Below are 15,294 nucleotides of genomic sequence, written 5' to 3'. Positions count from 1 at the left end.
ACCATCACTACCACCACCACCAATACCCCTCCTATGCTTCCCATTTGCTTTGTAACATTCTCTTTCACATTCTTTTCCAACTTTTTTTAATTTCTACAATCTACCAACCTATCATTCCTTAAAACTCTCTCTCTCTCCCTCTGCAATTCGTTTCTGGTGGTATTCACTCTGTGTTCAATGATCCTATAGACTTGGTGACATGGTAAAGCTTTCTGTTGATCATGGAGTTCATGCTTTGTTTGATGTAATGAAACTATCATATGATCAAATACTGTAATGTTACCTTTTTGTGTTGTCTGATGATTCCAGGGAACGCCAGTAAACATCATCGTTGGATCGCACGTTTGGGCAGAGGATCCTGAAGTTGCATGGATCGATGGAGAGGTGATCGATATCAAGGGCAACAATGTCACCATAGTTACTGCAAATCAGAAAACTGTAAGATACATACATAATAGCCATTGCTCGAGTATTAGTACTTTCAACATCTAATGAGTTCATAAACTCTTCATTGGATCCTGCATATTGTACAGTAACTCACCCTATATGATTAAGGTAGCTACACCAAACATGATGCCAATTTGATATAAGCTTTCCAATAAAGATGATACAAATGGAGACTTATGCATGATTAGATGTCACATGTCTAAGCCATTTACTTTGAAGCATCATTTTTTTTAGTAAATGGGTGTCCGGAATAGCTTGCACGTTTAATCCCATGGGACCCTGAAGTTATTAATCTGCAAACCCTCCAGTGGCTCTGTGAGAACTTGAACTAAGGAGCAAACCCAAGATCTTATCGGTTGAATCAACAATTACATCTCAGCTTTTCGTCGCATCATATTAAGAAAGATGAAAATGCTGGAATGTTAAATGGCCTGAAACAGTAGAAACCTAAAACTCTTATGGCAACATAGCATTTCATATTTCTCACCAAGTCAATTCTAGTATATACTTTAGCTGGATGCTTCCATAGCCACGAGCAGCTATGGATCATTTTTCAAAACCCTAATTTACAGTTGTTGGATAAGCCAACCAACGGCCAATAGTGTTTCACCATTGTCCAATATGTAAATCTTTGGATGTCCTATAACACATTAGACCATTTCTTTACAACCAAATCATGGCCGTTAAGCCTAGTGAGTCTCATTAAGCCCATTAAGCTGCTAACAAACAAGCCCTAATATAAGGAATATTTGACATTTTATAAATGAATAAAACCATCCATAATTGTGTAAATAATGAATACAACTAAACAGAGACTGTTCCATATTTCAGATAAAGGCAGATATCTCAAATATCTATCCGAAAGATACAGAAGCACCAGCAGCTGGAGTTGATGACATGACTAAGTTAGCCTACCTTCATGAGCCAGGAGTGCTTTACAACCTTGCTGCTCGGTTTTCCCTCAACGAAATATATGTAAGTTGTAAAACTGAAAATCACCAAACCTCTCTTCAGTTAAAATTTTACACTCAGATTTTTATCACTAGCAAAAATACAACGATGAAAAATGACATAAGTATTAATTATGATATGAGCAGACTTACACGGGGAACATTCTAATAGCAGTAAACCCTTTCCGGAGATTACCACATTTGTATGATGTCCACATGATGGAGCAGTATAAAGGGGCACCTTTCGGGGAGTTAAGCCCACATCTTTTTGCCATTGCAGATGACTGCTACAGGTACTATGTTGCACTGCACTACATTTCAATTTGCATGACAACAAATATTTGAAAAAACCAAGTGTGACTTTTCGACAATTTTGTGATATCAGGGCAATGATTAACGAACATGGAAGTCAATCCATCTTGGTGAGTGGAGAGAGTGGAGCAGGTAAAACAGAGACAACAAAAATGTTGATGAGATACCTTGCTTTCATGGGAGGCAGATCAGGTACCGAAGGAAGAACAGTTGAACAACAAGTTCTGGAGGTGAGTAACGAGTAATTAATTATTTCAAACTTGATAGGTGCTATTTAGTTTATGAATAATTCAAATGATAACATTACTTATCAGTCTAACCCAGTTCTGGAAGCCTTTGGGAATGCCAAAACCGTGAAGAACAACAATTCCAGGTGAAAAGTCATAATAATACCTTCAAACCTATCATTTTAGTAAAGCTGGTTTACAGGAAAGTTCACATGACTAAGTGTTGGTACCAGTCGTTTTGGTAAATTCGTAGAGATTCAATTTGATAAGCAAGGAAAGATTTCCGGGGCTGCAGTTCGGACTTACCTGCTTGAAAGATCACGCGTTTGCCAAGTCTCTGACCCAGAGAGGAACTACCATTGTTTTTACATGCTCTGTGCAGCACCCCCTGAGGTAATATGGATTATTGCAATATTTTCGTCAATTTATATGTAAGGATCTTCACACAATAATGATTATTTTCAGGATGCCAAGAAGTTCAAATTAGGAGACCCAAGAACGTTCCACTATTTGAACCAAACTAATTGCTATGAAGTAGCAAACATTGATGATGGAAGAGAGTATTTGGAAACTCGAAATGCTATGGATGTTGTGGGAATCAACCAGGAGGAGCAGGTAAAACACATACTTGACTCAAATCAGAAGATTTAGATAACCAAATTCTAAAAGAGGAACTTCTGTAGGATGCAATATTCCGTGTCGTAGCTGCAATTCTTCATCTTGGAAATGTTGAGTTCATCAAGGGAAAGGAATTTGATTCTTCTCAAATTAAAGATGACAAGTCACTCTACCATCTTCATACAGCAGCAGAGCTACTCATGTCTGACCCTGATCATCTCAGCCTGTGATGATGCATTCTGTTAGTTCTTCATCATGCATATGAACACATAATCTCATTTTAGCATGCTTTTTTTCAGGTGTGATGAGAAAGCACTTCAACAATCATTATGTGAGCGTGTTATTGTAACTCCTGATGGGAACATCACAAAACCGCTAGATCCAGCATCAGCTGCCTTGAGTCGTGATGCCCTGGCAAAAACAGTTTACTCCAGACTTTTTGACTGGTAACAAGATCGAAACTCAAACTATAATTATCGTGTCCAACACCAAGCTTTATTTATGTGGTTCTAAACATGAGTACTTAAGTCCCATTAGATCCATTACACATGTTTGCTAAGTAAAAATAAATAATCGGTCTATGAGGTGTCATATATGCACATGTAAGTACCATCAGTTGTATATATAATAACATTTTGGAATTTACAATTGCATGCCTTTGAACTCTGTGAACTTGTTAATTCGCATTCCTTTCAAATCTTAGGCTACTAATCTTTCAATTTTGGCTGATTCAGCCAAAAACGAACATTCTATATTGTGGATGCTAAAAGTTAGCTTTAATACTCAATTCATGAACAATGACAGGATTGTAGACAAAATAAACAATTCAATTGGTCAGGATCCTACTGCAAAAAGCATAATTGGAGTCCTTGATATCTATGGCTTTGAAAGCTTTAAAATCAACAGGTATATAATGATAGTTTCAGTGACTTTCAGTATTAAACAATTTCAACATCTAGAATGTCACCTTACAAATTTCCTTCATATGATAGTTTTGAGCAGTTATGCATTAACCTTACTAATGAAAAGCTGCAACAGCATTTTAATCAGGTAACGTTGCAAACTGCACATAGTTTTATTGAAATTTCTTCATTTTCATGAATATCAACTAAACATTTGTAGTATACACCGGAATATCAATTACAAGAATAAATTAGGATGGCATATTCACAGCATGTATTCAAGATGGAGCAAGAAGAATACACGAAGGAGGAAATCAACTGGAGCTACGTAGAATTTGTAGACAACCAAGATGTTTTAGATCTAATTGAAAAGGTATGGACCTCATAGTAATTATACTGAAGCTTCACATGGCTTACACCAAAGTATCCGAGAGGATAATGCTTTTTAATTGTACTTAATGCAGAAACCTGGGGGTATCATTGCTCTTCTTGATGAAGCATGGTATGTAATTGTCCTACTCAATGACACATCATGAAGGCGGTTAGGCATAGAAAATCGATAACTTGATAGTCAATTTATTAGTGAGGCAAAACAAAAAGTGTTCCTTAGAACACTTGAAAAGGAAAAACTAGACAACGGAATGAATGCATCAACATACAACTTTATCTATTTTCTGCAGCATGTTTCCCAAGTCAACACATGAGACATTTGCTCAGAAGATGTACCAGACATATAACTCACACAAAAGGTTTAGCAAGCCAAAACTTTCAAGAACAAACTTCACAATCAACCATTATGCAGGAGATGTAAGGCAGATTACTATGTCCCATTGATCATTTATCATGCACATAATTTTGTTTTTCTCACTGGCAAGATTTCCATAATATAGGTTACTTACCAAGCTGATCACTTCCTGGACAAGAACAAGGATTATGTCGTAGCAGAACATCAAGCTCTATTAAATGACTCAAGTTGCACTTTTGTAGCAAATCTCTTCCCACCATTAGAAGAAACATCTAAGCAATCCAAGTTCTCTTCCATTGGAACTCGGTTCAAGGTAAGCCTGCAAAATGGGGGGGAATTTAATTCAGTTGCTAAGGCCCTGAACTTTTATCCTTCATTGGGCTCCAAAATTGCAGCAACAACTACAATCTCTAATGGAAACCCTGAGCACAACAGAGCCACATTACATCAGATGTGTGAAGCCTAATACAGTTTTGAAGCCAGGAATATTTGAAAATGACAATGTTTTGAATCAACTAAGATGTGGAGTAAGTTACGATTCTTCAACTTGATAGACAACACTAGCATAATAATCTATTTGATTCCATTGAGGTTGTATTGTGGTAGGGTGTACTAGAAGCAATTAGGATAAGCTGTGCTGGGTATCCAACAAAAAGAACTTTTGACGAATTCCTGGAACGGTTCGGAATGTTGGCTCCAGATGTTCTAGATGGGTAAACATGTTTTCTGTTTAATATCCTATGATGCAATAAATAAGGAGAAGAATACTTGATCATGAAATGAAACAGAATTAAGTATCATGTTCACAAAAACATTAATGAACGATTAACAAACATGCCTAAGCTCCTTGCTATGGTATACAGATGTTATATTCATGTCTCCACCTCTGCATAGTGGTTTTGAACAGCGCCAATACCATATCCTTTTATATTTCATTGTAACTTCTTACGCTTTATGTATGCAGGTCTGATGAGAAGTCAGCATGTGTAGCAATTTGTGACAGATTTGGATTAAAGGGGTATCAGGTAAAGCTGAAAATCATCTGTTATTCCTCTCGTCTGGTACAAAAACTTTACTTTCTTGGCAGACCTGGTAAAAAGAATTTAAGCATTCCAGCTAACTTATCAACATTTCAGATAGGGAAAAGCAAGGTTTTCCTTAGGGCCGGACAGATGGCTGAATTAGATGCACGAAGAACAGAAGTTCTAGCAACAGCAGCAAGAAGAATTCAGAGGCAAATCCGAACATATCTCACACGTAAAGAATTTATTATCCTTAGAAGGGCCACAATCAATATGCAAAAGCACTGGAGAGGTAACTTATTTCCTCTGAAAAGTGTACAAACTAAGCTAGTGTTAACCCATTTTATTCACTGTGAAGAACAACGTTTTCTAGAAAGCATGTATTATTCAATAAATTAACCATATAAACGGAGTTCGTAGTGGGGCAAGGGACAGTACATTAATAACATAATAGAAACCCTATTATCATTAGTATCTTTAGAGATATCTTATGATTAATATAGCTCAAGAATTTAGCAAGCAGCCCTATCCTTGAAGCACTCCTAGGGTAGTAGCATATATGTTACTCATGAGCAACTTGCTGCATATGGGGCCAAGTTGTGAATCCCAAAGTCTTTTTGTCAAGATTTCAGGAAGTTGATCTCCTGAGAGGACCCAAACTAATTTAATGATAGATTCATGGGGGGCATGACTGGTGTCGACCACTATCTCAACAACAAAGTGACCATCAACCCCAATTTGGTTCATACTTCTATGAAAAATCTAGTTTCTGGATATGTGAGAGACAGTAGCTTTGTCACTGCATATTTCCATCAACCTACCTAACGGGATCACCTAACTCGTGTGCTAGACGTCACCACTCAAGTTTATGCAGCAAGGTTTGTGATTCACGGAATTGGGCTTGATGGCTTGTATCTAGAGTCGGTGGGGGGGGGGGAATGAAAATTCATTCCCTGTCATTTTTATTTTCATTCCTCAGCTTGAACCAAACAACCCCTAAATCAAATTGACATCTTATCTTTTGAATTCCCTATGCCAACTTACAAGCTTGGTTGCCAAGTTCTCTTCCTGCAGTTTCCAGTGGAAAGCAAGCTTATCTAATAACAATAGTAACATCCTGATTCATGGCATTATTATATGCCAAGTTTATAAGCATCCAGAAGTATAAAATGACAACTTCTCTTTTGCCACCAAACAGCAAGACTTGCACGCAAACTGTATGACTACTTAAGGAAGGAAGCTGCATCCATCCGCATACAAAAGCATACTCGTGGAGGTGCAGCAAGAATATCATACAAGCTTTTACAGGGAGCTGCAATATCTATTCAAACTGGGTTTAGAGCAATGGCTGCACGGGATGAGTACAGACGCAGAAGAAGGAACAAGGCTGCAACTATAGTTCAGGTACGATAAATCTGTTGTGCTTTTGAAAATTGTGACTTTATTTCTTATAGATGCAAACATTAGTGGCTATTAAAGAATTTTGCAATCTGAAATCATTTCCCTACAAACCATTGTACAGGACAACTTTTAGATTGTAGCTCTTAAAGAAAATGTACATGGAAGAACTAAGAATTTCAGATATTGTTCTAAAATCATTTGACTAACTAAACAATCTATCCAAAAACCTGAAGGTTCCTGTCCTACTCACTATAACAGGCAAGCGACTTAACAACATGAGGATATACTTACATTCAGTCCAGTGACTCCAGTCTAAGGACCACATGTGAATTTTATATTACTATTGGTTCCTTGCTTTGCAGACTCAATGGCGGAGATTCTATGCTCTTTCTGCATATAAGCATCAGAAGAAAGCAAGTCTTACACTTCAATGTCTGTGGAGATCAAAGGTAGCAAGGAAGGAATTAAGAATGCTGAAGATGGTGAGTGCATCTTATCTTTAAGAGCAAAGTATTATCTACTCAGAATCAACCCAACTGCTCTGAGTTAGAATACATACATTGAGAACTTATAATTTCTTATTGCAGGCTGCGCGAGATGCTGGGGCCCTTAGAGAAGCCAAGGACAAGCTGGAGAAGCGTGTTGAAGAGCTAACATGGAGATTAGATTTTGAAAAACATTTGAGGGTACATGTTTTATATGTCCAATGGAGAATAATGTGATAATCAGCAACATCCAGCGTAACTTAATGATTAGATCAATGGCTGTGGCAACCATAGCCAAGTTGACTGTAGTTTGGCACAAAAACGATGTTTTGTTAGAATAGACACCATAATTCACTTCGTTTTCTTTTTCACACATGGATATCCTTCTCTCTCACACAACAGACAAGACCAGTTTCGCCACTGTCATAATTTCTCCTTAGATTAATACATCTGCATGGTTTAGTTCAGACAAAACTTCGTGAAAGAATATAATGGTATCAATTGCATGGTTAGCCAAGTAAATCAATCATTTCAATTGGCATTTGGTTATCTGGGAAAGCCACTGAATCTGCAGCTCAAAATTAAGATTAAAAATATATGTCGTACTCCTTATAGCGGTTCTCAATGTGTGATTAATATATGTGAGCAGCGTGGAGGTTGGGAACGTAAAACTGAATAACAGACGGATTTTATATGATTTCTAGTAGATATAAACAGTTACAAAAATGTAATTTTCTAAAGATTATGTTACTTGCAGGTTGATCTTGAAGAAGCGAAGGGGCAAGAAATCACAAAGTTGCAGAATGCTTTGCAAGAAATGCAAGGAAGACTGGATGAAGCGCACAACCAAATCCTTCATGAGAAAGAAGAGGCAAAAATAGCAATTGAACAAGCCCCTCCAGTCATCAAAGAAGTACCAGTTGTAGACAACACCAAAGTGGACGAACTGGCTAGTCATAATCATAAACTGGAGGTATGGCCAAGAATTACTAATCCGGAACTTAATTTGAAAGCCATATTTCGACCTGGACGTTATGAAGTCTTATCAACTCATTCCAAAAATCTTAGTTATTTGCGCTGAGTACATAATTTCAAAATAAGAGTAGCTTATAGAATGCTTTTTGAGAAAAAATTAGTTCAAGAAGCAAGTAGTTTTAGACATGAATCACCTCCAACGTCACACAACTACTTTCAATTTATAACATAACTAACAAGAAGGTAATAGAACTGTTAACTAGAGCAGAGTCATATGACATGCAAGATTAGTGGCCTAACCCCATAATTAACACCATGCACATGAAGACAGAAGCCTAAATTTGCATTTCGTCTTATAACAGTGGTACACCACACTGGGAAGAAAGTTATTGTTTATATGTTTTCTCTCCTAATTCTTTTCTTTATATATCCCACACTTCTTGGACCAAATATTTCCTCTGTTCTTAGCTTCTTACCCAAACCTTTTTTTTCTGGTAACATACAAATCTGAAGCAAATGATACCAAGCAAAATAATGATGGTTGAACTTCTCTTTCCCAGTTGCATATCTAAAGAAGGAACTTGTCAACCACATAGTTATACTCTCACAATCATATCAAGTGCATCATTTTCATCCAATTTTAAACAAACTATGTAACATAAATCATTACTAATGATTGAGATGTATATGACCATTTATATTAGTTAATTTGTTAAAATTAGACGGAAATGATGAAGCATTGATGGTGTTATCATTACTTAGATCTCATTCGACAATTTTCTTTCACGTTTGGGTTTTACGTTATTGATTTATCTTTTTCCCTTTGCTTATTAATAGCCTATCTACTTTTATTTTACTTTTGTTGTTGTTGTGGGGTGTGAAGTTGGGACAACCATACCGAAACATAATAACTTATTAGCTATTCGGAAATTTCAATCTCAGAATTTCTATGATGTATATGACCAAGTCAAATATCAAACAGCATGGCTGGAGACCTTATCCTATCCATCTATGTACAGGATGAAATTCTAGAGCTGAAGAAGAGAGTTGAAGAATTTGAGCAGAGGTACTGTGACGTTGAAAATGAGAGCAAGGCTAGACTTAAGGAGTTAGAGGAATCACAAGTTAAAATTTCAGGCCTTCAGGATTCCATTGAGAGGTACCTAAGTATTAAGTTACATGGATGTAGAGCCTCCGCTTTTGTCCTCAACTCTTATTTTTGTATGCACATAATCAGGTTAGACGCAAACTTGTCCAATCTCGAATCAGAAAATCAGGTTTTGCGCCAGCAAGCATTGGTTTCTTCAACAAACGAGGAGCTCACTGAAGAAACTGAACAGTAAGAGTACACAAGATTCTTGCTAACATTTCTTTAACTTGTTTTTGCACTCTATTACTGATTTAAAACCTTAAGTTCTTTAAATATGGCCGCACATGAAAGATCAACTATGCACTAACCATTCTTCATTTTTCTAAGTTCATTGAGATTCAAATTGTATCTGTACATATGTGTTACTCCTGTCAATAGCATAATGGATTTTTCTCGGAGTATATTTTCACTCAACTGTGTTGCTAGATGGTGTTTCCTTAACTAAAGCACCTGAAGGTATGTCCTCTGAGGTGTATGACTTTTAAAAATGGATCTCCATATAAAATCAAGGCATAGTTGAACCGTGGCCCTAAGCAAATTCACCACTAACAATGTCTTAGGGGTTGTTTGGCAGTTGCTGAATGGTTTTGTGCAGAATTATTAAGTGGTCAGAATGATTAAGAGACTATCATGATATAGTGCAAAATAAAATATAATTGTTTACAATGAAATTAGGGTTCTTAATGGTTAAGGGAGGCACAGGATACAAAATCATTCAGAGGGTTTTAGAACCATTAAGAGACGGACTTTTTTTTACCAAACAAGATTCACCTCTTAATGATTCAGAGATTGCCTCTTAATGGAACTATTTAGAGGTAAACAAACAACCCCTTAGTTGATTCTAATATGTGAGCCATCCAGGGCCAATGTTTTCATAAGCTAATCAATGGATTTTCTGTATATCCTAATTCCTAAATGAAGAAAGGCATGGATCTAAATTGAATTTCAATATAGACGATTTATGCAACTAAGAACTCAAAGACTTGTGGACTTCATTAACGTTAGTAATGAATCAAAGAGTTTACTGTACACATTTCAAATTATGTATCTCTATCACAAACGAGGAACATCAAAAGTATTAAGAGGGTAATTAGTGGAAAGAAAAGATTTACCACTAAAATACTGGAGTAAAACTTTTGAGGGCCTTCTTTTGAAAGAGTATTGATATAGATTTCAGATTCCTTGCCCTGCCAGTAGCTTTTCACCAATTTTTCCCTTCATAAAAATTCTTTCATTCCTATCAACAAAATAGCAGGATGCCAGATATAATTTGATAAAGTTTAAAAAACTTATGGTGCCTGTTTGGACATTAAACAACTCAAAAGCAGACACTTAAATGCATCATTGTCTCAACCATCTATCTGACTAAAAACTGATAAGAATACATTTTCATTTGAGGTAAATTAGAATGAATACAGTTTCCGAGATGCTACAACAGCTTAGTAGAACCTCCAATCTCAGCTATGAGGTTCCACTAATGCATTTGTTTTAAAGAGTTGTCACTCAAACTAGAAGCTTAATATTTCACTTCCTTCAGCCTCAGAAGCAAGATCAAGGAATTAGAGTGGGAGAATGAACTCCTCCGTAACCAAAAAATGGTTGTGGAGCAGATAACCACCCCTGAAAAGGTATTGCTGCAACTACAGGTAAATGTTACCACATGGCCTTTCCTTATGGATAGACGCTTGATAATATCCTGATCTTATATGATATTGCAGAGTTTGGATAATGGACATGAAACGAAGGATAACTTTGAAACACCAAATATGGAGCAAGAAAAGACAAAGGTATATCCATCATCCATGCTCTTCGTCTAAAATTTCTGAAAACAGAATCCTTAAGGAAACTTATAAGCATTTAATGTAATATTACAATGATGAATAAATTATCTTCTGCAGGAATCGGACAACACTGTGTCCTTCCTAACAAAACAAAAATCACTAACGGACAGGCAGCAGGTATGAATTTAGAATGTAGAACCTTTTCACTGTTTTTAAACCACAAAATAGACCAACGAAATTTGTTCCTGTTCTCCAACCTATCTGCTCTTCCTCACAACCAGGAAAATCACGATGTTTTGATCAAGTGTCTTCTGGAAGATAAGCGATTTGACAAGACCAGACCTGTTGCTGCATGCATTGTGTACAAAACATTAGTTCAGTGGAGATCCTTTGAGGCAGAGAAAACACATATATTTGATAGGATTATTCACACAATTAGATCTTCCATAGAGGTAGTATTCAATTATTTAGAAATGATGTGTCTTCCTGGTTCTGGTCCTCCACATTGACCTGTTTGTGGGGGCATTTGTTTCGTCGATTGAAATTAATCAGGCATTGTATATCATTGAAGACTCAGGATAAAATCAAAGATTTAGCATATTGGCTATCAACAACTTCAACTCTTTTATTCCTACTACAAAGTACAATCAAGGCAAGTGGTTCACCCTATAAGTCTCCACATCGTAACCGCGCCTCACCCACCACATTGTTTGGCCGAATGACACAAGTAAGCTCTTCATAGCATGTTTCCTATGTCAAAAACATTCCTTTAAAATTCTATAATCCTAAGCACGGGTTAGCAGGGTTTCCATGCATCTCCTATGGCCATGGGTATCTCTAGTGGGTATAGTGGAATGGAAGGGAAGCCAAGTGCACAATGCAAAATAGAGGCAAAGTATCCTGCACTTCTGTTCAAGCAACATCTAACAGCCTGTGTGGAAAAATTGTATGGAATGATCCGTGATAGCTTGAAGAAAGAGATAAGTCCATTTCTGAATTCATGTATACAGGTAAAAAAAGCATAGCAAGCTAGATAATCTACATTAAAACTACTTAACAACCTTCTAATACACTAACAGGCACCGAGATCTACAAGGGTCAGACCAACAAGAGGGGCAACAAGAAATATTCTTTCAAATATTGTGGCAAAACAACAGGCATCAAGCATACATTGGCAAAGCATTGTTAATAGCTTGGATAACACCTTGCACATTCTGTCTGAAAATTATGTAAGCAGAGAAAATTTCATCCATTCTATTTGTTACTGAACTGTGGCACTGATGGTCTTATCTTTAGGTCCCTTCAATCATCACAAGGAAAATTTTCAGTCAGGTATTCTCATTCATAGATGTGCAGTTCTTCAATAGGTAATCTACCTATATTGAATACTTCAAAAAGATGTTTACTGATGCAACTTAGGTTTAAAATACTAAATAACTTGTGATTTTTGCAGCTTACTGCTTCGGCGTGAATGCTGCTCTTTTAGCAACGGAGAATATGTAAAGTCAGGTTTGCATGAACTTGAACATTGGTGCAAGAAAGCAACAGATCAGGTAATTATTGTTCCTGCAAACCATCTGTACATGAACCTAGAGAAGAATCTGTACTGAGTGTCAGGAGAAGAATTCATTGCATGCTATATGTTGTAATAATACAGTTTTCTGGATCATCATGGGATGAGTTACAACACATAAGGCAAGCTGTTGGGTTGCTGGTATGATGTTCTGTACCGTTACATTTGACATAGTAACCCCAGTAAACAATTAAAGATAATTCTAATACCAAGCTCATGCAGGTATCACACCAAAAGACTCAAAAATCCATGGAGGAGATCACAAATGAACTCTGCCCGGTAGTTTGCTCAAATACATTATTACTGTTTTTCCATTATTCTATATACATAGAGAAGTACAGATCAAAGCGGACTCAAGATTTACATCATAAAAAATAATCACCATAACGTAGAATATAAGATTATCAGAAAACTAATATTTGATTTCTTTCTCTTCTTCATATGGATGAAGGTACTGAGTGTTCCACAAATATATCGTATTGGAACTATGTTTTGGGATGACAAATATGGAACTCAAGGATTATCTCAAGAGGTAAGGAATCTAATAACTTCACTATTGATAAAATAATACTTATTTGGATGAGCCTCAAATCCTGTATGCATTCATTCTTGAATGGGTTGGTATCTAAAAAACTTACCTAGAAGTGTTTGTACTTGCCCAAGTTCCAACATAAGTAGTTTGTTGGTAAAATCGTACATGAAATAAGCTTCAATGATCTGATTTATTCTTGAGCATGATTTATTCTTGAGCATTACAAAGGGGATTGGGGAGTTTGGATTATCCTTATTTCAGGATTTTTTTTTTTAATTAGCTTCTTACTAAGTACCAAATTCATAATCATTCCTTAATAAAACCTTAACTTAAAGGCAAAAGACGAAACCAAAACATTTTCTGGAAGAAAATAAGAGGAAGCCTGCATTTAGGTCTGTTGTGGCCTTACCTAATGCCATGCATAATGAAAGAGACATAAATTTGATAACTGTACCTTTTACGGAATTTAGGTAATTGGCAAGATGAGATCACTAATGGCAGAAGATTCAATCAGCATGCCCAACAATTCTTTCTTGCTTGATGTGGATTCCAGGTAATTGACAAAACAAAAGTAAAACAGCAGCTCAAATTGAAAAGACTAATGCATTACTAATTGACGACTGTTCTAACATATCCAGCATACCATTCTCTTTGGAAGAAATATCCCAATCTTTCCATGATATCGACTTATCTGATATCGATCCACCACCCCTCCTCCGTCAGAGATCAGATTTTCATTTCCTGCTGCAGCAAATAGATTGAAACTGTTGGTTTATACAAAAAGTTAACAGAAGAATGCCGAACTCCGCTGTAATTGATTGATTGCAGATCCCATTTTGTTTCAACGGGAGCCGTAGTATGATAACATGAGTGCTAAGAAGGTGATTTTGGTTTTCATTCAAAATTTCAGGTGAGAAGTTGACATTTTTTAATTTATTACAGAGTGATATTGGAAGTGTGGTTTCTCAAAGTGATTGTTGTAAAGAAGACAGAACTGATATTTTTGAAGATAAGCGAGAGATGTGTAAAAGATAACTTGTATTTTCAAGATCTGTGAGCGTGTGTAGAAGATGTTTGTTAACAAGATGATATGTCATTGTATCTGTTTTCAATTGTCCAAGCAGATTTGTTGTTCGATTGATGAGGAAAAGGTTATTAACCAGAAAAGGGGTTGGTCATTACTTTGGCAATCGACTGAGATCACTTCTGGAATTGATATTTCGACCAGAGTTACACGAAATTCAATATGGAACAACACACAAGAACGAACTTGCTGATGATTGTTCAAAAATTCCATGTCTAAAACATAAGCATAAAAGTTATCTATGCTCATCAAAATTAACTGAAAAGATAATCATGGCTCAATTTAAGAGTGGTGGACAGTTATAAAACTGCATATTAAAATAGTCGACAATTACAAAACTCTTCATTAATAGTAGTGGATAGTTATAAAACTGTTTTAATCGTTCCAGACATGATTACAGAGAGAAGACCAACCAGAGGCAAGGATTCTGAGCCTCTGACCCTTAACAACTAGACTCAAGGTCATCCTTATCATCTAGAGGCAAGGCCGACTAGAGCCCCTCTGGTCTGGTCCTTAACAACTATAGACAAGGAACCAGAGCTTCTGATTTTAATTTTCTGGTCCATCTCTTGTTCATCGTGAAGTCTGGTCTTCACAAGCTCTAGTCCGAGAGGCAGGGGTGGATGCAAAGAAGCTTGGTTGGGACCTGGGCCCCCAACAAAAAAAATTTTACAAAGCCCAATTTTTTTTTAATTTGTAATTTTTAATTTATTTCAACTGGGCCCCCAACATGATTTTGTAAAAGACCCCTCACACTCACAGTCGCAGTTCACGACTTCACAGTTCTGGAAGAGACGAAGGAAGCAGGGAGGGAAGAAGACACGAACGAGAAGTTAAGAACGACGGAACGAGTGAACGACACCGAGACTAGGTCACGACTCACGAGACGACCCTGTTCTGCTGTTCATCACTGGCTCGCTGCGACCAAACCAGACGACCAGGCAGCGCGAGTGAGCAACTTAGGTTTTTGATTCGGCCTTCGGGTAAAAATTCTAATTTCCAAATTCCTGATTCCAGTCTTTAATTTTGATTGCTTATTGGTGATTTGGTAAATGCTTTAGATTAGGTTAATTTTGTAGGTTGTTGTTTG

General features: G+C 36.7%; 1 protein-coding gene across 2 annotated transcripts; it reads left to right on the top strand.

Annotated features, from left to right (window-relative positions):
* Positions 1-1,544: 1,544 nt before the first annotated feature.
* On the top strand, positions 1,545-14,238 carry LOC112527038 (myosin-12-like). 2 transcript variants are annotated; one of them, XM_025137520.1, is made up of 37 exons: positions 1,545-1,690; positions 1,783-1,939; positions 2,024-2,082; positions 2,170-2,329; positions 2,402-2,551; positions 2,620-2,756; positions 2,854-3,000; positions 3,359-3,460; positions 3,547-3,604; positions 3,728-3,829; positions 3,921-3,958; positions 4,137-4,263; positions 4,347-4,514; positions 4,597-4,728; positions 4,808-4,914; positions 5,166-5,226; positions 5,338-5,515; positions 6,422-6,627; positions 6,987-7,106; positions 7,212-7,310; positions 7,867-8,082; positions 9,104-9,243; positions 9,322-9,423; positions 10,772-10,880; positions 10,953-11,021; positions 11,133-11,192; positions 11,297-11,467; positions 11,593-11,742; positions 11,819-12,025; positions 12,095-12,244; positions 12,312-12,382; positions 12,469-12,568; positions 12,673-12,729; positions 12,811-12,867; positions 13,040-13,120; positions 13,591-13,673; positions 13,759-14,238. In XM_025137520.1, exons 1-37 carry the CDS (start codon positions 1,614-1,616, stop codon positions 13,880-13,882), a joined length of 4,332 nt encoding a protein of 1,443 aa, XP_024993288.1. In that variant the 5' UTR covers positions 1,545-1,613; the 3' UTR covers positions 13,883-14,238. The 2 variants fall into 2 exon arrangements, with proteins under 2 accessions (XP_024993288.1, XP_024993286.1); XM_025137518.1 differs by having other exon boundaries at positions 11,587-11,742.
* The last annotated feature ends 1,056 nt before the right edge of the window (positions 14,239-15,294 follow it).

The sequence above is a fragment of the Cynara cardunculus genome, assembly GCF_001531365.2.
Source record: "Cynara cardunculus var. scolymus isolate 2C chromosome LG 14, CcrdV1, whole genome shotgun sequence".
NCBI lineage: Eukaryota > Viridiplantae > Streptophyta > Magnoliopsida > Asterales > Asteraceae > Cynara > Cynara cardunculus.
Note: the sequence above shows the minus strand (reverse complement) of the source record. Positions and strands in the feature narration are given on the sequence as shown.

What these genes read in the sequence shown, in the direction of transcription:
- LOC112527038 (XM_025137518.1), top strand. Translation starts at nt 1,614, where the DNA reads ATGATGGAGCAGTATAAAGGGGCACCTTTCGGGGAGTTAAGCCCACAT. An exon ending in TTTTAGATCTAATTGAAAAG is followed by an intron (nt 3,830 to 3,920) that starts GTATGGACCTCA and finishes TACTTAATGCAG; the next exon opens with AAACCTGGGGGTATCATTGC. An exon ending in TTGCTTGATGTGGATTCCAG is followed by an intron (nt 13,674 to 13,758) that starts GTAATTGACAAA and finishes TAACATATCCAG; the next exon opens with CATACCATTCTCTTTGGAAG.